Source organism: Ranitomeya imitator, chromosome 1 (assembly GCF_032444005.1).
Source record: "Ranitomeya imitator isolate aRanImi1 chromosome 1, aRanImi1.pri, whole genome shotgun sequence".
NCBI lineage: Eukaryota > Metazoa > Chordata > Amphibia > Anura > Dendrobatidae > Ranitomeya > Ranitomeya imitator.
Genome location: NC_091282.1, coordinates 788,074,984 through 788,096,698, shown reverse-complemented (window position 1 = coordinate 788,096,698; position 21,715 = coordinate 788,074,984). Strand labels below are relative to the sequence as shown.

The window sequence follows — 21,715 nt, the reverse complement described above, 5'->3', positions numbered from 1 at the left end:
AACCACCCAGAGGTAAAGGGGAAAAGAGAGACAAAACACACTGCAAAGAAAAAAAAATGGTCTCAGAACTTCTCTTATCCCTCTATTGAGATGCATTAGTACTTTGGGCCACCTGTACTGTTATGACCTGGTGGTCAGGACAATAATGGACCTGGTGGTTAAGAGCACACGGAATGACCTGATAGTTACTGATAATAAAGGACGAGCTCTGGGACGTGGGAACTCTGCTGACCGCAATCCCTAATCCTATCAACCACACTAGAAATAGCCGTGGATTGCTCCTAACGCTCCCTATGCAACTCGGCACAGCCTAAGGAACTAGCTAGCCCTGAAGATAGAAAAATAAAGCCTACCTTGCCTCAGAGAAATTCCCCAAAGGAAAAGGCAGCCCCCCACATATAATGACTGTGAGTAAAGATGAAAATACAAACACAGAGATGAAATAGATTTAGCAAAGTGAGGCCCGATTTACTGAACAGACTGAGGATAGGAAAGGTTGCTTTGCGGTCAGCACAAAAACCTACAAAAAGGCACGTGGTTATTATTCGCCAACACCCGCGTCATTTCCGCCGTGAAGTCGCAGAAGTCCAGAGCCAGCGAGCGCAGGTTGACGAAGCGCTCCAGCTCGATGGTCGTCACCAGGGTGGTGTCGGCAGAAGTGTGGTTGTCCAGGAGGCTCAGGTGCTCGATGGCGTTGGCTACTGGATTCGACAAGGACGCCAGAGAGGTTGGCGTCACGATCTCGAGCATGAAACCGCAGGACAGCCACTTCAGGTGCCGGCTGTTTGCCAGGATCTCCTCGAAGAGCTGCTGGATCCTGTGAATAGAGACCCAAGTTAGCGAATAGGTGCTGCAAAATTAGGAATGCCACCCCCCAACCCTTCACCAGCAGCTGGAGACCCCCACAATAAGGACCCTTAGGAAGCAGTGACTGATTGCAGGACTGGTGACCCCCTCACCAGCTCCACTTACTGCTGCATCTTTTTGCCGCCTGGATCCGCTTTATTTAGGTAAGTGCTCGTTATGGTCCCGTTCTGCTGCAAAATACTGATGTCGCCAAAAAGGCTCAGCTTCTGGAGATTCCTGCAAGGCGGAAGAAACAAAATAAGAGGCATTAAGCAGAGGATGGAGTCTCTAAGGGGTATTCCAGTCCACAAAAAAGCAATAACTTAATGCATGTGCAGGTACTGACCCCGCCGATCACTAGAACAAGGGGCCAATCTCTGTCCTGCATGAAGCGAGTGGTGGTGCATGCCCCTGCAACGTCACATTACATGGCACGACTGTCAAGACAGGCCAACTGCGCTTATGTGCCCATTTCCCCTGAGTATCTCCTGGCCATAAGGGACACAAGTCTCCTAATTAGTGGGGGTCCCTGTGGTCAGGAGACGGTGAATGGAGCATCCATTCAAGAAGGCTTCCATCAAACCATTGTGAAATCCTTGGTAAGGAGGAGAAAAATGCAACCAGCCGCCATCCCAAGTCCCCTGTATACACATCCACCAATTCTGGTGATCTATGGGGTCCTAACAAACCTAATCCACTGATCCACCACCTATCAAGAGAAGGGAAATCACATTTATAGACTGGGCACCTTGTCAAGCTTTCATTGCACCCACAGGACCTTCGCCCCTTTTCTCTATGATCTGACACACAGCAGCAATGACAGCAGCTCCTCCCTGTGAGCTTTTTGGGGACATCACAAGGCTGGAAGGTCCTGGCAGGGCACTACAAAAAGGGTAAGGAAAGGGTGAATCAAACACCCGAAAACTCCGCCCATATGACCCAAAACCAGTCCCGCCAAATTCAGGTGACAGAGTCCCTTTAAACACCAGGGTCTCTCTGGGCTCAGACATCCTCCATAAGCTGACCCTCCTACTCTAGTCCCCAGGACTCCTCTCATGCTGCAGCAGTTTTCTGGAATGCACTACCCAGGATAATTTCATTCACTAAAACACATTTCTTTAGACTATTTTTTTTTTCATCCTAGGAAAGATCTTGACAAGCTCAGAACCGCAATAAAGTCTTTTTTACTTTTAGTCTGTATCATTTATTCTCAGGATCTGCTGTTTTGTTACTTGCTCATTCCTGCACCGTTGTAAGTTAACTCCCTGCACCACGGTTTCCGCTGTCGCACATCACCGCCGGTTACATCATAGAAGCCGCACGCAGCAAAACAACTGCGGCATCTCAAGACCGCACCATGTGAGTACAGGGGTCGCAGCCGTCACGCCCCCTCCTGACTTTGCTTATGTTATGGGCAAACACTAAGCGTTCACCCCTCTTTCTCCAGCAGAGTGGTACAGTCTAGAATCGCAGTACCAGTGCTTTATCTAGAAGATACCATTAATGTGCAGAGGGGTGGTATTTACACTAGAAAGTACAGAACACGGGTATTATAGTTTATTTTTCAGCGTTCGGTTGAATATAAAATGTGACTATATATGTTGTCTGCGTTTTTTATATAACAAAATGAAGAACCTATGAAGCATTTTTTATCTACCCCATAATGAATGAATAGTGGTTCGACCTTACTATACAGTTGCTCAAACTGGAATGCACCATGTTTTTACGGAGGGGAGATGTGGTCAGTCGGAAATGACGATTAGTGAAGGAGGTCAGGTTGTCTCTGCTGTGGGTGCTTTGTCTTCTTCTGGTCTTTCAGTGTCCGCCTCATATCAGCCGTCAGTACAGAGGTCTCGGCCTGTGCTCCCACCTCCCCCCGGGTCAGTGTCGTGGTACATTCCACAGCGCAGTGTCAGTTGTCCCCGCCCTCTCCTTCACCTCCGTTCAGTCCGCTTGTTGTTCCCCGGGGTCCGGAGAGGACAGTCGGCCACAGGCGGCGCTCGTCTCCCGGTGTCGGCCATGGCTCTGTGCGGGGATGCGGGAGCCTCGTCCCTCCCCAGCGAGCTAGTCGTGCACATCTTCTCGTTCCTGCCGGCGCCGGACCGGCTGCGGGCCTCGGCCGCCTGCTCGCATTGGCGGGACTGCCTGTTCTACCCGGCGCTGTGGCCGGAGCTGCGGCTGAGCCTGCAGGCGTCCTTGGCCGAGCGGCCGCGGCTCGAGTTCCTCATGCGGAAATGCGGCTGCTTCGTGCGGGAGCTGCGGGTGGAGTTCGCGGCCGAGAATTATCTGTCCGGATCGGCCGAGGCCGGCGGCGCCTCTCCCCCCTCCTGCTCCGCTCAGGACGCCGCGGACGGGGAGGCGCAGCCCTCGGGGAGGTGGCTGGAGGTGCTGAGGACCTACCTGGAGCTGGTGCTGTGCGTGCTGGGCTGCGTGCGGGGCAACAGGTGAGCGGCGGGCCCCCATTCTCAAAGTGCTGCCCCTCTAATTCTGTATCTCTCCCCCGCACACTACAAGGTACATAGGCTGACCTCTAGTACCCCATCACTGCAATACACCCCCATAGCACGGGTGACCCCCAGGATCTCGGCCCCCTCCCCTATTGCAAAGGTGACCTCTATACCTTTACAGGGAGACCCCCAGGATCTCGGCCCCCTCCCCCATTGCACGGGTGACCCCCTATACCTTTACAGGGAGACCCCCAGGATCTCGGCCCCCTCCCCCATTGCACGGGTGACCCCCTATACCTTTACAGGGAGACCCCCAGGATCTCGGCCCCCTCCCCTATTGCAAAGGTGACCTCTATCTTTACAGGGAGACCCCAGGATCTTTGCCCCCTCCCCCATTGCACATGTGACCCCTATATCTTTACAGGGAGACCCCAGGATCTCGGCCCCCTCCCCCATTGCACATGTGACCCTTATATCTTTACAGGGAGACCCCCAGGATCTCGGCCCCCTCCCCTATTGCAAAGGTGACCTCTATATCTTTACAGGGAGACCCCAGGATCTTTGCCCCCTCCCCCATTGCACAGGTGACCCCTATATCTTTACAGGGAGACCCCAGGATCTCGGCCCCCTCCCCCATTGCACAGGTGACCCCTATATCTTTACAGGGAGACCCCCAGGATCTTGGCCCCCTCCCCTATTGCAAAGGTGACCTCTATATCTTTACACGGAGACCCCCCAGGATCTCGGCCCCCTCCCCCATTGCACAGGTGACCCTTATACCTTTACAGGGAGACCGCAGGGTCTTGGCTCCCTCCCCATTGCACGGGTGACCCCTATATCTTTACAGGAAGACCCCAGGATCTTGGCCCCCTCCCCCATTGCACAGGTGACCCCTATATCTTTACAGGGAGACCCCCCCCCCAGGATCTCTGCCCCCATAACACAGGAGACCCCTATACCTTTATGGGGTGACCCCAGGATCTCAGCTCTGTCCCACAGGTCACTCCCCCTGTACCTTTTCAGGGAGACCCAAGATCACAGCCCCTCTTCCATCCCATAGATAACCCCTATACCTGTGCAGGGAGACCCTAGAAATACGGTCCCTTATTCCATCCCGCTCCTCTTGGAGCCTTTGACTCTCCAGCTGCCGCAGGCTGTGTGGGTATGCTGGGAGTTGTAGTTCTAACACTGATTTGGTATGACCCTTCTATGTGCGTTCTGTAATCCGGCTACTGGTCTCCTTGATGACGTATTACAGGGCTTTGCTGGAGAATGATAGTCACATTTTTGGGTCTCCTCCCTGGTCGGGTTTCTTCAGGGAGGTGTTGTGGGCGCACATTTCCATGATGGTGGAGGGCACGGAGATCTCTGCCCCATGTGATCGTACATATGGCGACATTAGCGCAGCCTATTGTGGAGTCCTGATGCCCGAGAGCAGGCCACATTGTGCCTGGTTGCCATGAGATCAGGAACTTGATCCAGGAGCTTCTGCCTGGGCAGTCGTGGCCTTCACTGGCCGAGATAAGAGCAGAAACTTGAAATCACAGGAAGAGGCTACCTGTAAGGTGACAGAAAGCGGCAGTCCTGCATGTACCCTCTGTAGTGCCCTGCCAGGACCTTCCAGCCTTGTGATGTCCCCAAAAAGCTCACAGGGAGGAGCTGCTGTCATTGCTGCTGTGTGTCAGATCATAGAGAAAAGGGGCGAAGGTCCTGTGGGTGCAATGAAAGCTTGACAAGGTGCCCAGTCTATAAATGTGATTTCCCTTCTCTTGATAGGTGGTGGATCAGTGGATTAGGTTTGTTAGGACCCCATAGATCACCAGAATTGGTGGATGTGTATACAGGGGACTTGGGATGGCGGCTGGTTGCATTTTTCTCCTCCTTACCAAGGATTTCACAATGGTTTGATGGAAGCCTTCTTGAATGGATGCTCCATTCACCGTCTCCTGACCACAGGGACCCCCACTAATTAGGAGACTTGTGTCCCTTATGGCCAGGAGATACTCAGGGGAAATGGGCACATAAGCGCAGTTGGCCTGTCTTGACAGTCGTGCCATGTAATGTGACGTTGCAGGGGCATGCACCACCACTCGCTTCATGCAGGACAGAGATTGGCCCCTTGTTCTAGTGATCGGCGGGGTCAGTACCTGCACATGCATTAAGTTATTGCTTTTTTGTGGACTGGAATACCCCTTAGAGACTCCATCCTCTGCTTAATGCCTCTTATTTTGTTTCTTCCGCCTTGCAGGAATCTCCAGAAGCTGAGCCTTTTTGGCGACATCAGTATTTTGCAGCAGAACGGGACCATAACGAGCACTTACCTAAATAAAGCGGATCCAGGCGGCAAAAAGATGCAGCAGTAAGTGGAGCTGGTGAGGGGGTCACCAGTCCTGCAATCAGTCACTGCTTCCTAAGGGTCCTTATTGTGGGGGTCTCCAGCTGCTGGTGAAGGGTTGGGGGGTGGCATTCCTAATTTTGCAGCACCTATTCGCTAACTTGGGTCTCTATTCACAGGATCCAGCAGCTCTTCGAGGAGATCCTGGCAAACAGCCGGCACCTGAAGTGGCTGTCCTGCGGTTTCATGCTCGAGATCGTGACGCCAACCTCTCTGGCGTCCTTGTCGAATCCAGTAGCCAACGCCATCGAGCACCTGAGCCTCCTGGACAACCACACTTCTGCCGACACCACCCTGGTGACGACCATCGAGCTGGAGCGCTTCGTCAACCTGCGCTCGCTGGCTCTGGACTTCTGCGACTTCACGGCGGAAATGACGCGGGTGTTGGCGAATAATAACCACGTGCCTTTGCATCGCCTCTCGCTTCTGGTCCACAGCACCTCGCTTAAGAGCAAAACTCTTGACAAAATGCCGGAGGATGAGGACTGGAGGGCACTGACGCGGAACAGCGGCAACCTCCGTGTGTACATGATGGCGTTTGATGTGAAAAGCGACGACATGTTGCGAATACTCAAGCCCGGCATCCCGCTGGAGAGGATTCACTTCGACAGCTACATCACTTGCGTGTCCGGGGCGGTGGTGGACCTCATCTCCCGGCAGTATGACACATTCCTCACCCACTTCATCCTCATGAATGACGTCAACGACACGTCCGGCTTCCCGGATCTCAGCGACAATAGGAATGAAGACCCACTGGTCCTTTTGGCTTGGAGGTGCATGAGGCTGTCTCTACTGGCGATCCACGGTAAGGGGGCTGATGTGGGTGACACTGCATGGAATCGTACCGTGCGGCACTTAAGGAGCGTCCGCCATGCTCCAGAGTGCAGCACGAAACCATTGAGGACTTGTCCTGTCCTGCAGTACACATGCAGCTCATTGATGTAAATGGACCACATCTTCTTTTCCCCATAGGGAAAACTGTGAATTGTGAATTACTGTCAGGATTGAAATTTTCTGCCCCCTAACTGCTCACAGGACAGGTGTCTGCTCTCAGACATTCAGATCTCGGCTGTGATCAGACCCGTCTCTGATCTCTGCTTTATTTGCTGCTACTTGAAATTGACAGCAGTGTTTGTAGACGTCATCAGACTGGACATATTTATTCATTAGGCAAAGATTGCTTTAGAATAAATAGAGGCATACTCTCCTTACAGAAAACCCTCCGGATTAAACACAGGTCACTGCAGAGTGCCTTTACAGCAGCCAGGTGACCAGAAGGGCGCATGATTGGATGTTTCTGACGACGTGCTCTTTTAGTTACATGACGTGCTGTGACTTCTGGTTGGGTCTGACAGTTTATGGAGGCAATGGAGACTTCTAAAGTGACCAGTGCTGGAAGGCAAGTCTGCCTCCTTTTCTATTTTAGTCCATGCCTAAAAACAAAATCATTCCTTATATATTATTTCTAAACACTCTTTTTCGGTGATTATTTTGTATCTCTGTTCATACTGCACCCACACAAACAAATGATACACTATTTGAAAGGTAAACTTGCCCCCTTCAGCAAGAAAATAGCCAAACAAACCACACATCCAAGATGTGAACACAAAATAGTTTAACCCCTTTACCCCCAAGGGTGGTTTGCACGTTATGGACCGGGCCAATTTTTACAATTCTGACCACTGTCCCTTTATGAGGTTATAACTCTGGAACGCTTCAACAGATCCCGGTGATTCTGACATTGTTTTCTCGTGACATATTGTACTTCATGATAGTCGTAAAATTTCTTTGATATTACCTGCGTTTATTTGTGAAAAAAATGGAAATTTGGCGAAAATTTTGAAAATTTCGCAATTTTCCAACTTTGAATTTTTATGCAATTAAATCACAGAGATATGTCACACAAAATACTTAATAAGTAACATTTCCCACATGTCTACTTTACATCAGCACAATTTTGGAACCAAAATTTTTTTTTGTTAGGGAGTTATAAGGGTTAAAAGTTGACCAGCAATTTCTCATTTTTACAACACCATTTTATTTTAGGGACCACATCTCATTTGAAGTCATTTTGAGGGGTCTATATGATAGAAAATACCCAAGTGTGACACCATTCTAAAAACTGCACCCCTCAAGGTTCTCAAAACCACATTCTAGAAGTTTATTAACCCCTTCAGGTGCTTCACAGGAATTTTTGGAATGTTTAAATAAAAATTAACATTTAACTTTTTTTCACAAAAAATTTACTTCAGCTCCAATTTGTTTTATTTTACCAAGGGTTGCAGGAGAAAATGGACCCCAAACGTTGTTGTACAATTTGTCCTGAGTACGCTGATACCCCATATGTGGGGGTTAACCACAGTTTGGGCGCATGGCAGAGCTCGGAAGGGAAGGAGCGCCATTTGACTTTTCAATGCAAAATTGACTGGAATTGAGATGGGACGCCATGTTGCGTTTGGAGAGCCACTGATGTGCCTAAACATTGAAACCCCCCACAAGTGACACCATTTTGGAAAGTAGACCCCCTAATGAACTTATCTAGAGGTGTGGTGAGCACTTTGACCCACCAAGTGCTTCACAGAAGTTTATAATGCAGAACAGTAAAAATAAAAAATCATTTTTTTTCACAAAAATTATCTTTTCACCCCCAATTTTTTATTTTCCCAATGGTAAGAGAAGAAATTGGACCACAAACGTTGTGGCACAATTTGTCCTGAGTACTCTGATACCCCATATGTGGGGGTAAACCATTGTTTGGGCGCATGGGAGAGCTCGGAAGGGAAGGAGCGCCGTTTGACCTTTCAATGCAAAATTGACAGGAATTGAGATGGGACGCCATGTTGCGTTTGGAGAGCCACTGATGTACCTAAACATTGAAACCCCCCACAAGTGACACCATTTTGAAAAGTAGACCCCCTAAGGAACTTATCTAGATGTGTGGTGAGCACTTTGACCCAATAAGAGCTTCACAGAAGTTTATAATGCAGAGCCGTAAAAATAAAACAAAAATTTTTTCCCACAAAAATAATTTTTTAGCCCCCAGTTTTGTATTTTCCTGAGGGTAACAGGAGAAATTGGACCCCAAAAGTTGTTGTGCAATTTGTCCTGAGTGCGCTGATACCCTATATGTGGGGGAGAACCAGCGTTTGGGCGCATGGGAGGGCTCGGAAGGGAAAGAGCGCCATTTGGAATACAGACTTAGATGGAATGGTCTGCAGGCGTCACATTGTGTTTGCAGAGCCCCTAATGTACCTAAACAGTAGAAACCCCCCACAAGTGACCCCATATTGGAAACTAGACCCCCCAAGGAACTTATCTAGATGTGTTGTGAGAACTTTGAGCCCCCAAGTATTTCACTACAGTTTATAACGCAGAGCCGTGAAAATAAAAAAAAAAAATTTCCCCTCAAAATTATTTTTTAGCCCCCAGTTTTGTATTTTCTCGAGGGTAAAAGGAGAAATTGGACCCCAAAAGTTGTTGTCCAATTTGTCCTGAGTGCGTTGATACCCCATATGTGGGGGGGAACCAGCGTTTGGGCGCATGGGAGGGCTCGGAAGGGAAGGAGCGCCATTTGGAATGCAGACTTAGATGGAATGGTCTGCAGGCATCACATTGCGTTTGCAGAGCCCCTAATATACCTAAACAGTAGAAACCCCCACAAGTGACCCCATATTGGAAACTAGACCCCCCCACGAACTTATCTAGATGTGTTGTGAGAACTTTGAGCCCCCAAGTGTTTCACTACAGTTTATAACGCAGAGCTGTGAAAATAAAAAATCTCTTTTTTTCCCACAAAAATTATTTTTTAACCCCCAGTTTTGTATTTTCCCAAGGGTAACAGGAGAAATTGGACCCCAAAAGTTGTTGCCCAATTTGTCCTGAGTACGCTGATACCCCATATGTTGGGGTAAACTCCTGTTTGGGCACACGGGAGAGCTCGGAAGGGAAGGAGCACTGTTTTAACTTTTTCAATGCAGAATTGGATGGAATTGAGATCGGTCGCCATGTCGCGTTTGGAGATCCCCCTGATGTGCCTAAACAGTGGAAACCCCCCAATTATAACTGAAACCCTAATCCAAACACACCCCTAACCCTAATCCCAATGGTAACCCTAACCACACCTCTAACCCAGACACACCCTAACCCTAATCCCAACCCTATTCCCAACCGCAAATGTAATCCAAACCCTAACTTTAGCCCCAACCCTAACTGTAGCCCCAACCCCAACCCTAGCCCTAACCCTAGCCCTAACCCTAACCTTAGCCCTAACCCTAGCCCTAACCCTAGCCCTAATGCTAACCCTAGCCCTAACCCTAGCCCTAACCCTAGCCCTAACCCTAGCCCTAACCCTAGCCCTAACCCTAACCCTAGCCCTAGCCCTAGCCCTAACCCTAGCCCTAACCCTAATGGGAAAATGGAAATAAATACATTTTTTTCATTTACTTTTATAGCGGGTTTTTTAGCGGATTTTTATGATTGGCAGCCGTCACACACTGAAAGACGCTTTTTATTGCAAAAAATATTTTTTGCGTTACCACATTTTGAGAGCTATAATTTTTCCATATTTTGGTCCACAGAGTCATGTGAGGTCTTGTTTTTTGCGGGACGAGTTGACGATTTTATTGGTAACATTTTCAGGCACGTGACATTTTTTGATCGCTTTTTATTCCAATTTTTGTGAGGAAGAATGACCAAAAAACAGCTATTCATGAATTTCTTTTGGGGGAGGCGTTTATACCGTTCCGTGTTTGGTAAAATTGATGAAGCAGTTTTATTCTTCGGGTCAGTACGATTACAGCGACACCTCATTTATATCATTTTTTTATGTTTTGGCGCTTTTATACGATAAAAACTATTTTACGGAAAAAATAATTATTTTTGCATCGCTTTATTCTCAGGACTATAACTTTTTTTTTTTTTTGCTGATGATGCTGTATGGCGGCTCGTTTTTTGTGGGACAAGATGACGCTTTCAGCGGTACCATGGTTATTTATATCCATCTTTTTGATCCGTGTTATTCCACTTTTTGTTCGGCGGTATGATAATAAAGCGTTGTTTTTTGCCTCGTTTTTTTTTTTTTTCTTACGGTGTTTACTGAAGGGGTTAACTAGTGGGCCAGTTTTATAGGTCGGGCCGTTACGGACGCGGCGATACTAAATATGTGTACTTTTATTGTTTTGTTTTTTTTTATTTAGATAAAGAAATGTATTTATGGGAATAATATTTTTTTTTTTTTTTCATTATTTTGGAATATTTTTTTTAATTTTTTTTTACACATTTGAAAATTTTTTTTTTAACTTTTTTACTTTGTCCCAGGGGGGGACATCACAGATCGATGATCTGACAGTTTGCACAGCACTCTGTCAGATCACCGATCTGATAGGAGTGCAGGCTGCTTCACAGTGCCTGCTCTGAGCAGGCTCTGTGAAGCCACCTCCCTCCCTGCAGGACCCGGATCCGCGGCCATCTTGGATCCGGGGCTCGAGCAGGGAGGGAGGGAGGTGAGACCCTCGCAGCAACGCGATCACATCGCGTTGCTGCGGGGGGCTCAGGGAAGCATGCAGGGAGCCCCCTCCCTGCGCGGTGCTTCCCTGCACCGCCGGCACATCGCGATCATCTTTGATCGCGGTGTGCCGGGGGTTAATGTGCCGGGGGCGGTCTTTGACCGCTCCTGGCACATAGTGCCGGATGTCAGCTGCGATAGGCAGCTGACACCCGGCCGCGATCGGCGGCGCTCCCCCCGTGAGCGCTGCCGATCGCATATGACGTACTATTGCGTCCTTGGGAAGTAAAGCCCACCCCCCATGGACGCAATAGTACGTCTAATGGCAGAAAGGGGTTAAACATTAATTTTCATAAACCTGGAGTAAGGAAAAATGACCTGCCGGTTGGACTACACTACCCCAAAGCACACTACCACAAAGCTGCTTACAGACATCAGAAACAAATCCTACCAATTGCCTTGGGGGCTTCCCAGCTTGGTGAACTCCTTGCCCAGCCGATTTCAGGCACATTGGAGGATTGCACACTTCACTGCAGGTGAGTCACACATGCAAACACATTTGTAAAAATGCACTGCCTATTCAATTGTACATTTGCTCCGTTTATACTCCACCGACACACAAAAATGATACACCATTTCAAAGGTCAAATTACCTTTAGGTGGCATTTGTCTTTGGGTCTTTCCAGCTTGCCGTTTGTGCTCACAGCCAAACACCGTGCAGGACTCGTGGCATTGGCCACAGAACATCAGGATTGGCAAATTTGCCACTGTTGCCCTGTGCTCTTCACAGATGAAGGCAGGTTCACACTGAGCACTTGTGAGAGTCTGGAGACGCCGAGGAGCGTGATCTGCTGCCTGCAACATCCTTCAGCATGACCGGTTTGGCAGTGGGTCAGTAAGGCTACTTTCACACATCAGGTTTTTGCCATCAGGCACAATCCGGCGAATTTTGAAAAAAATGGATCTTTGGTTTTTTTTTCCCGCCGGATCTGTTTTTTCCTCATAGAGTTGTATTAACAACAGATGGCCTAACGTTTCATCCGTTTTTTGCCGGATCCTTCCAAAATTACTTTTCCGGCAGCTGGAGAAAACGTACAGAGGAACGTTTTTTTCTGTCCAGCGAAAAAACGCACAGCGAGGGATGCTGCGATAAACGGATGAAACGTGAGGTGAAATTAGTGAATCCGGCTACTCACACTCAAAAACGGATCCAGGAAAAAAAAAATGTTTTTTTGCAAAATTCGCTGGATTGTTCCTGACTGCAAAAAACTGATGTGTGAAAGTAGCCTAATGGTGTGGGGTGGCATTTCTTTGGAGGGCTGCACGGCCCTCCATGTGCTCGCCAGAGGTAGCCTGACTGCCATTAGCTACCGAGATCCTCAGACCCCTTGTGAGACCATATGCTGGTGCGGTTGGCCCTGGGTTCCTCCTAATGCAGGACAATGCCAGACCTCATGTGTCTGGAGTGTCAGCAGTTCCCTCAAGATGAAGGCATTGAAGCTATGGTCTGCCTCGCCCGTTCCCCAGACCTGAATCCGATTGAACACATCTGGGACATCCACCGTCACATTGCACCACAGACTGATCAGGAGTTGGCGGATGCTTTAGTCCAGGTCTGGGAGGAGATCCCTCAGGAGACCTTCCGCTTCCTCATTAGGAGCATGCCCAGGTGTTGTAGGGAGGTGGAGGCCACACACTACTGAGCATAATTTCCTTGTCTTGAGGCATTTCCACTGAAATTGGACCAGCCTTTAACTTCATTTTCCACTTTGATTTTGAGCATCATTCCAACTCCAGACCGCCGTGGGATATTAGTTGTGATTTACGTTGATCATTTTTAGGTTTTATTGTTCTCAACACATTCCACTATGTAATGAATAAAGATTTACAACTGGAATTTCATTCAGTGATATCTAGGATGTGGGATTTTAGTGTTCCCTTTATTTCTTTGAACTGTGTATATAGATTGATATATAATGTAAATAAACACAAATATTTACATATTTATATTCTTAAATTCTACTGTCCCTCTTTGACAGGCGGTTTTTTTCTCCTTCCCCTTTAAGGGATTGGAGAAAACGAACGTTGACTAAAGGGTTAATCACAGCTGATCGCTGAGGGTCCTGCCACTTTGTAATCAGCTTGTAGCCAAGAGACCTTTGTAGCATGTAGGGAATGTTGGGGCAGTCAACCCCCCCCACCTCCCCCTATAGATTGGATATGAGCTTCCCTCCCCGAGTATTTTAATAGTGTGAAAACCTTTTACTTGAACTCAAAATTTAGGGATGAAATTACAGGATCCAGACTCTGATGGCTGGGCCGATCTCAGAGGTTGCAGGAAGACTTGTTCTGGATGACGACTGCAGGTTTTAGGGATCCTCTGCAGATCACTGCTCCCTGGTATGCACCACAGCCACTGATGCAATAGGACAACACACGTTCCTTACACTTGTCGTATTGCTGTATATTTTTTTTTAAAAAAAATGCGATTTCAGCATCGCACATCTTGCCACTCACATCATGTTCTATGGGAATTATATGACATGGAATTGGACTTCAGTTCCTTAAAGGGAACCTGTCACCCCCCTCAGGCGTTTGTAACTAAGAGTCACCTTGTGCCACCCAAATGCTGCATTCTGACAAGGTGGCTCTTTTAGTTATGAACTGGTCATCTCACCTCCTCCTCAGAACTGTTCCTCAACATACAATCCTGTATCTCCAAATACAAACAGCCCTCACCTGCTATCACTGTCTCAGCTCCTCCTCACTGTCAGCAATATCTCTCCAAATCTTGGTCCTCCTCACCACATCCCCAGTCATTTCTACCGCCCATCCACGATCTATCACAAATTTCCGTAATCTCTAACCTTATACCCATTCACCCAGTCCCACTTACAGGAGCTCTGTGGAATGCTTGCTCTGTCTGCAACAAACTTTCCTACATCCGTGACCTTTTTATTACTAACAAACTTTCCTTTCTCGCTATCACTGAACCTGGCTCACCCCTCTGACACAGCCTATCCTGCTGCACTTTCGTATGGTGGATTCCACCTTTCCCACACACCCCTGCCCAAGCAGCAAGCATGGCAGAGGAAACAAAAACTTCAAAACAAAAAACATTTCCTAATTCAATATCTCCCATAAACCACATGGCAGGGGTGCTGCCGTGGCACAGGACACTCTCAAATAGCCATGTAATACTAACTAAACATGGCGGAGGAGTTGGTTTTCTCCTGTCAGATAACTGCTCCTTCACCAAAATCCCACTGCCACCCTCCATTACACTCCCTTCCTTTGAGATGCACACTGTGCGCATCTAGCCCCACACCAACTTCCAACTGGCTGTCATTTACCACCACCACCCCCACCCCCTTCAGGGCCAGCCACAAGCTTCTTCGACCACTTCATCACTTGGCTACTTCATTTCCTCTCCGCTGACATCCACACTGTCATTGGCGACTCCAACATCCCCATTGACACTTCCCTCTCAGCTGTCACTAAACTTCTATTTCTCACTTCCTCCTTCGGCCTCGCTCAATGGTCTTCTGCAGCTATTCACAAAGATGGCCACACACTGGACCTCATCTTCATCCGCCTCTGCTCCTTATCTAACCTCTGTAACTCACCTCCCTCTTTCTGACCACAACCTACTTACATTTTCTCCTTGTCCACAATCTCCACTCCACAAACTTGCACGCGCTCGCAGAAATCTAAACACCTCGATCCACACTCACTTTCTGAATCCCTTCTCCCTCTCACAAACATAAGATCCCTACACAATGCGGACGCTGCTGCCGCTTTATATAACACCACAATAGCAGTAGCTCTGGAATCTGTCGTTCCTCACACATACCAAAGCTTGCAAAATCATCAGACAACCCTGGCACACCAGCCTGACCAAAGAACTGAGGCAGGCTTCCAGGGTTGCTGAGCGTAGATGAAGATCCCACTCCATCGAGCACTTCATCGTATTCAGACAGTTCCTCATTACTTTCAAGACCTCACTCGCAGCAAAACAAACCTCATATCCTCCCTGTCTCACAACCCTAAACAGCTATTCAACAACTTCAATTAACTCCTCCATCCCCCAGCACCTCCCCCATCTCCACTCATCTCAGCTGAAGACTTTACCTAAAGGTACCTTCACACTAAACGACGCTGCAGCGATCCAGACAACGATCCGGATCGCTGCAGCGTCGCTGTTTGGTCGCTGGAGAGCTGTCACACAGACCGCTCTCCAGCGACCAACGATGCCGGTAAACATCGGGTTACTAAGCGCAGGGCCGCGCTTAGTAACCTGATGTTTACCCTGGTTACCATCCTAAAAGTAAAAAAAAAACGCTTCATACTTACCTTCCGCTGTCTGTCCCCGGCGCTCTGCTTCTCTGTACTGGCTGTGAGCACAGCGGCCGGAAAGCAGAGCGGTGACGTCACCGCTGTGCTTTCCGGCCGCTGTGCTCAGTGAGTGCAGGAAAGCACAGCGCCGGAGGACAGACAGCGGAAGGTAAGTATGAAGCATTTGGTTTTTTTTACTCTTAGGATGGTAACCAGGGTAAACATCGGGTTACTAAGCGCGGCCCTGCCCTGGTTACCAGCGAAGACATCGCTGAATCGACGTCACACATGCCGATTCAGCGATGTCAGCGGGAGAGCCAGCGACCAAATAAAGTTCTGGCCTTCTAGCCCCGACCAACGACATCCCAGCAGGATTCTGATCGCTGCTGCGTGTCAAACTGAACGATATCGCTAGCCAGGATGCTGCAACGTCACGGATCGCTAGCGATATCGTTTAGTGTGAAGGTACCTTAATTCTTCAAGCAGAAGACTGATAACATCAGAGAAAACTTTGGCCTACAACCCTCAGGCCCCCCCCTCCTAACTACTCAGCCCTCCTCCAAAACCAACTTCTCCACTATCAAAGATCAACTTTGTGCCCTACTGTCAAGATCACATCTCACCACCTGTGCACTTGACCCAATCTTATCCCACTTCATCCCAAACCTCACCAGTCTTCATACCAACCCTAACCCATCTCTTCAACACCCATCCTCAAAAAGCCCTCTTGACCCATCCTCTGTATCTAGCTATTGCCCCATATCACTTCTCCCCTATTCCTCAAAACTACTGGAACACGTCCATCTTCAACTGTCCTCCCACCGCTCTTCCTGCTCCCTCTTCGAACGGTTACAATCTGGTTTCCGACCACTCCACTGAAGCTGCTCTGACTAAAGTCACCAATAATCTAACCACCAAAGCCAAGCTACACTACTGTCCTTCTTTTGGACATGTCCTCTACCTTCTGCACTACTTTCTTCCTCCTCCTGGACCTGTCCTCTGCCTTCTACACTACTGTCCTCTTCTGGACCTGTCTTCTGCCTTTGACACAATAGACCACTCCCTATTACTATAGACCCTCTCATCTCTTGGTATCACAGACTTGGCCCTATCTTGGATCTCGTCATACCTAACAGACAAGGACATTCAGTGTCAACTCACCCACCACCTCCTCACCTCGCCCCGCCCCATGTCGGAGTCCCAGGGCCCCTGCTCTTCTCCAGCTACACCTTTTGAATGGGACAGCGCATGGAATCTCACAGCTTTCAGTATCCTTTCTATGCTGATGATACACAGATCTACCTCTCTGGACCCGATATCCCCTCCCTACTAACCAGAATCTCACAATGTATGTCCACTATTTCATTCTTCGCTAGATTTCTAAAACTTAATATGGACAAATCAGAATTTGTCATCTTTCTACCATCTCAATTGACCTATCCATTAAAGTAAATGGCTGCCCACTCTCCCCTGTCCCACAAGCTCGCTGCCTTGGGGTAATCCTTGACTCTCATCTCTCCTTCAAACCATATATCCAAGCCCTATTTACTTCCTGCTGACTTAAAGGGACACTGTCACCTGAGTTTGGAGGGAACAATCTTCAGCCATGGAGGCGGGGTTTTGAGGTTTTTGATTCACCCTTTCCTTACCCGCTGGCTGCATGCTGGCTGCAATATTGGATTGAAGTTCATTCTCTGTCCTCCGTAGTACATGCCTGCACAAGGCAATCTTTCCTTTCCAATCTGCAATCTTGCCTTGCGCAGGCGTGTACTATGGAGGACAGAGAATGAACTTCAATCCAATATTGCAGCCAGTGGGTAAGGAAAGGGTGAATCAAAAACCCCGCCTCAAAAATATTTCCCTGACCTGTACATTCCTCAACCAAGAATGTGCAAAAACCCTAGTCTATACCCTCATTATCTCCAGCTTTGAGTACTGCAACCTCCCGCTCTGTGGCCTCCCCTCGAACACTGTTGCACCCATCCAATATATTCTGAACTCTGCTGCCCGACTAATCCTCCTGTCCCCCTGCTATTCGCCAGCCTCTCCCTTCTGTCAAACCGTTCACTGGCTCCCCATTACCCAGAGACTCCTATTCAAAGCCATCCACAACCTGTTTCCTCCATACATCTGTGACCTAGTCTCCTGGTACTTGCCTGCACGCAACCTTCGATCATCACAAGATATCCTTCTCTACTCCCCTTTTATCTCCTCTTTCCCACAATCCCATAAAAGATTTTTCCTGTGTATCTTCCCCTACTCTGGAGCGCTTTACCACAACCTATCAGACTCTCGCTTACCATGGAAACCTAAAGCAGTGTTCCCCAACTCCGGTCCTCAAGAGCCACCAACAGGTCATGTTTTCAGGATTTCCTTAGTATGGCCCATGTGATAATTACATTACCTGGAAAGGCAAGAATTCCATCACCTGTGCAATACTAAGGAAATTCTGAATTCGTGACCTTTTCTTGGCTCTTGAGGATCGGAGTTGAGGAGCACTGTTCTAAAGGAACCTGAAGACGTACCTCTTCCGACAAGCATACAACCTGCAGCAACAACCGATCCACTAAACCACTGCACGACCAGCTCTACCCTCACCTACTGTATCCTCACCCAACCTTTGTAGATTGTGAGCTCTGGCGGGCAGGGTCATCTCTCCTTTTGTACCAGTCGTGACTTGTATTGCTTAAGATTGTTGTACTTGTTTTTTATTTTGTATACCCCTCCTCACATGGAATAACTGGCGCTATAATAATTCCCCCAGTAACAGCATTTTCATCTCCTGTAGGTTACACTGTTTGGGCCCACAACCTGATCGCCATCGCCCGTCTACGAGGACCGGACCTGAAAGTCCTGGAAGTGACAGAGGAAAGCATAGACTTTGACCAAAGCGAGCTGGCTGACCAGGACGTGGACCCGGTGCACAACCTGATAGAGCAGGTGTCCATCGGCCTGGCCCGGCCCTGGCGCGCCGTCATGGACATCGAGCTTCTCAGCGTCTTCACCGAGCCGGCCCGACACTTTTACCGCGAGATGCAAAACTTCAGCGAAGGCATTTAATTATGATTATTTTACTTTTTCTTTTTTTAATCTTTTTTTTTTTTTTCCCCATCCTCGTGGTTACAATATGCAATTAGGGTCTTATCATGTTTCCTCGGTGGAGTGAGTTAACCCTTTGTGCCGTGTTTAATCAGTATTAGCGCTACATATAAAAAATAAGAATTGATGCGTGTATGGACTGATGGGACTGAGGAACGTCAGCTCTTGGTTCAGAAACAAAGTGACACCGGTTTTGGGTCTTTTTTTACACGGTTAAAAGCGATTCTCTCTGACTGGAGCTCGGCAGGTCATGGGCGGATAGTAGAGAATTTGCCGCATTGGAAACTATCAAGAGCAATTACAGCAGAAACTTCTCGTGCAGAACTGAACTGTTTTGAGTCTTTGTTTTTTTTTCCTTTCTTCGTAGATTAATTTTGCCATTGAGTCCTGTGCATGGATAACTGGCCAAAAGTGCATTTACCCCCTGGAGGTCAAAAAGACCCCAGATCAATAAGGTCATCAATTATAGCAGGACCTGATGGAAAATATCGGGAACTTGTTTGATTTCAGGGGAGACAAATGCACTTTCAGGCCTTGGTCACATGATGCATTTCCAATGTGTTTGTTTTTTCTTGCGAACGTGCAAAACAAAAGCATCATGTGAACACGGCCTTTGTTTTTGTGTATGATATACTATGTTATGTACTTTTTTTTTTTGTTGTTGTTTTGTTTTTGCTTTGTGTTTCCATATATTTCTGTGCCAGCGATTCTGTAAACAGTGTGCGCTAATCGTTTTGTAACTGACTTGGAGCTTCAGAAGGGGGATCCCGATGCGCCTGGAGGGTCGGTGGTTACTCTGCGCGTTGATAGGTCATGTCATTATTTTTATTTTATTTATTTTTTTCTCTTTTTTTTTGGGTCATGCTTTAGATATATTTTTTTTCCTTCCTTTTTGGGGCCTCTGGGTGCAGTCAGACTCCAAAACTCGAAAGGACTCAAGCCGGGGAGCAATCACTTGTGCGCTAGCCCAAGTTTACCTTTTTTTTTTTCAGTTTTTCTTTTTTTTTTCTCTCTCCCCTTATATATAATTGTCTTTTTATGTCCACAGTTAGACGCTCGCAAGCTTTTAGTCGTGAGATACCTGACGACGGTCACTAGATTTTCTCTGTCAGCGCCTGTTTCAGCTGCCAAAGAATAGATTAAAATAAACTTTTAAGAAGTGCCCACATGCTGGCAGGAAAGGGAGGGGGTGGGCTGTGCCACCGTCATGGGTGGCCGCCGGCCGTGACACTGCTAGATTGTAATATAAAAAACACAAAGGTCGGGTTTCGACCTGCGGTACGCAGCTGTGCTGTGGTTCAGTGTGAACAACGCCTAAGAATTCTTAAAGAAACAAACAACCTGTTTTCACTGTGACTAGCGAATGTAAAAAAAAACAAAAAAACGAAGAGATATCGCTGGTGTGAGCCGCTATCACGCATTACTACCAAGAGAAAACATTCCATAACGTTTGTTTTAATATCTCGTTCTATCCGAGAGGCTTTTACAAGCCGCCTTTATCTCGTTTCAGGGCAACCGCGGTACGGACGTGGTCTCTGTGAGACTTCCATCTGACCCCAGTTTTAAGTGGTACGAATGTTGTGCATTTAACGATATTATATATATTTATGGACGGTCTGCAATAATGAACCAATAGCCGACGAAGTGTGTGCGCGATAGGGGGGGTGTCCAGCAGAGCTTGACCGCACCCGGGCCGCGACTTCGAAAAAAAAATCCCGACCATCTACGTTTAACAGATGTCCGGATGCGAATTCTATTTATGGAGATATATTAAGAAAAAGAAAAAAAAAAGTTTCTATGTGTTTTACAAAGTAAAAAAAAATGGTTTTACCATCTTATATTTAAGGACGCTGCTCTCGGACAGCTGTGCGCTGCGTTTTTTCCAGCACACGCCGTGCAGATTATTTTATATGATGTACATCAGTGTAGAGGAGCCATGGGCGTGCTGTGCGGGGGAGGGGGGGGACATACAGGCCAGATGTGGTGGCAACGATGGCGGCGTTTTATCAACGAGGTCAGAATCAAACGTGGGAGAAAAACTCCTGACAGGGGAATGACACAAATGAGGAAACAGCCGAATGTTAGCGATGACTGATGTTGTTTGGTTTATGTTCAATGTATATTATTTTAATCGATGAATAAAGCATTAAAATACTGCAGCCGCTTCCGCTGGTCAATCACCGCTCCCATGATGTCACCACATTATCGTGTGGGGCTTGTTGGTTCTCTGGGGGTGAGTGGGGGAGAGGAAAGTCGGGCAGCTTCTGTTTCATTTAGACCAGGGTCACACTACAGCGTAATACGGATGAATGTTAAGCAAGAAAAAATCGCATAGCACTCGGACCAATGTTAATCTATGGGACAGCTCCCATCATCCGTTTTTTTTTCTTGTCCATATTACACTTGCGAGTGAAATCGCAGCATGCTGCGATTGTCTGCGTATCTCAGCTGAGAAACGCCAATGCAAGTCTGTGGGTGTGAGAAAGTCACACAGCACACGGACTATCAGTGTGACTTGCGAGAGAATCTCAGGCTTTGGGCAGGTGACAGGAAAAGCTCAGCCATTATTTGCTCATTTTGCAAGTGTGTGAGAAAATCTCACCATACGGATGACATACGGATCACCATACAGAGAACATTTGTGTGATTCTCAGCAGACAAAATCGGACAGATTTTTTATGCATTGTGACCCCGACCTTTGTATATTTAAGTTAAAATTTTATCTGCTTGTCCTCCTCACCTCTGCTTTCCCTCATACCCAACTCCCCTCTGGCCTCTGTTCTCCTCACAGGCCTGCCTACAGTCTCTGCTCCGCTCCCCGGCCTGGCCTTTGCCTTTCTGACAAACTCCCCATGACCTGCCTCCCCCTCCCTGCCCCCCTTTTGTCTCTGCACTGGCCCCCTTCAGTCCGGCCTTTGATATGATGAGGGCAGGCACATTCAGCTTTTAGAGCAGACATCAACAGACTGTTAGCACCTCTGTGGGTCTTTTGAAGAAGAATAAAATTGTAAGGGAATGGTTTGAAGCAAAATAAAATGTCAACATTACCAGGGATTCCCAGCCAGTTTCCCATGCTGGTACTTGCCTAGC

At 47.9% G+C, this 21,715-nt stretch overlaps 2 protein-coding genes across 3 annotated transcripts; one reads left to right on the top strand and one right to left on the bottom strand.

Moving 5' to 3' along the window:
• Positions 1 to 306: 306 nt before the first annotated feature.
• On the bottom strand, positions 307 to 2,219 carry LOC138648108 (F-box only protein 33-like). 2 transcript variants are annotated; one of them, XM_069737620.1, is made up of 3 exons: positions 2,035 to 2,219; positions 973 to 1,083; positions 307 to 817 (listed from the first exon to the last, which is right to left on the bottom strand). In XM_069737620.1, exons 2-3 carry the CDS (start codon positions 978 to 980, stop codon positions 508 to 510), a joined length of 318 nt encoding a protein of 105 aa, XP_069593721.1. In that variant the 5' UTR covers positions 981 to 1,083; positions 2,035 to 2,219; the 3' UTR covers positions 307 to 507. The 2 variants fall into 2 exon arrangements, with proteins under 2 accessions (XP_069593721.1, XP_069593716.1); XM_069737615.1 differs by lacking the exon at positions 2,035 to 2,219 and having other exon boundaries at positions 308 to 817; positions 973 to 1,510.
• A 226-nt stretch (positions 2,220 to 2,445) lies between these two features.
• FBXO33 (F-box protein 33) lies at positions 2,446 to 20,782 on the top strand. The gene is made up of 4 exons (XM_069737611.1): positions 2,446 to 3,290; positions 5,542 to 5,652; positions 5,808 to 6,493; positions 18,315 to 20,782. The coding sequence occupies exons 1-4, from the start codon at positions 2,557 to 2,559 to the stop codon at positions 18,584 to 18,586; spliced, it is 1,803 nt and encodes a 600-aa protein (XP_069593712.1). The 5' UTR covers positions 2,446 to 2,556; the 3' UTR covers positions 18,587 to 20,782.
• The last annotated feature ends 933 nt before the right edge of the window (positions 20,783 to 21,715 follow it).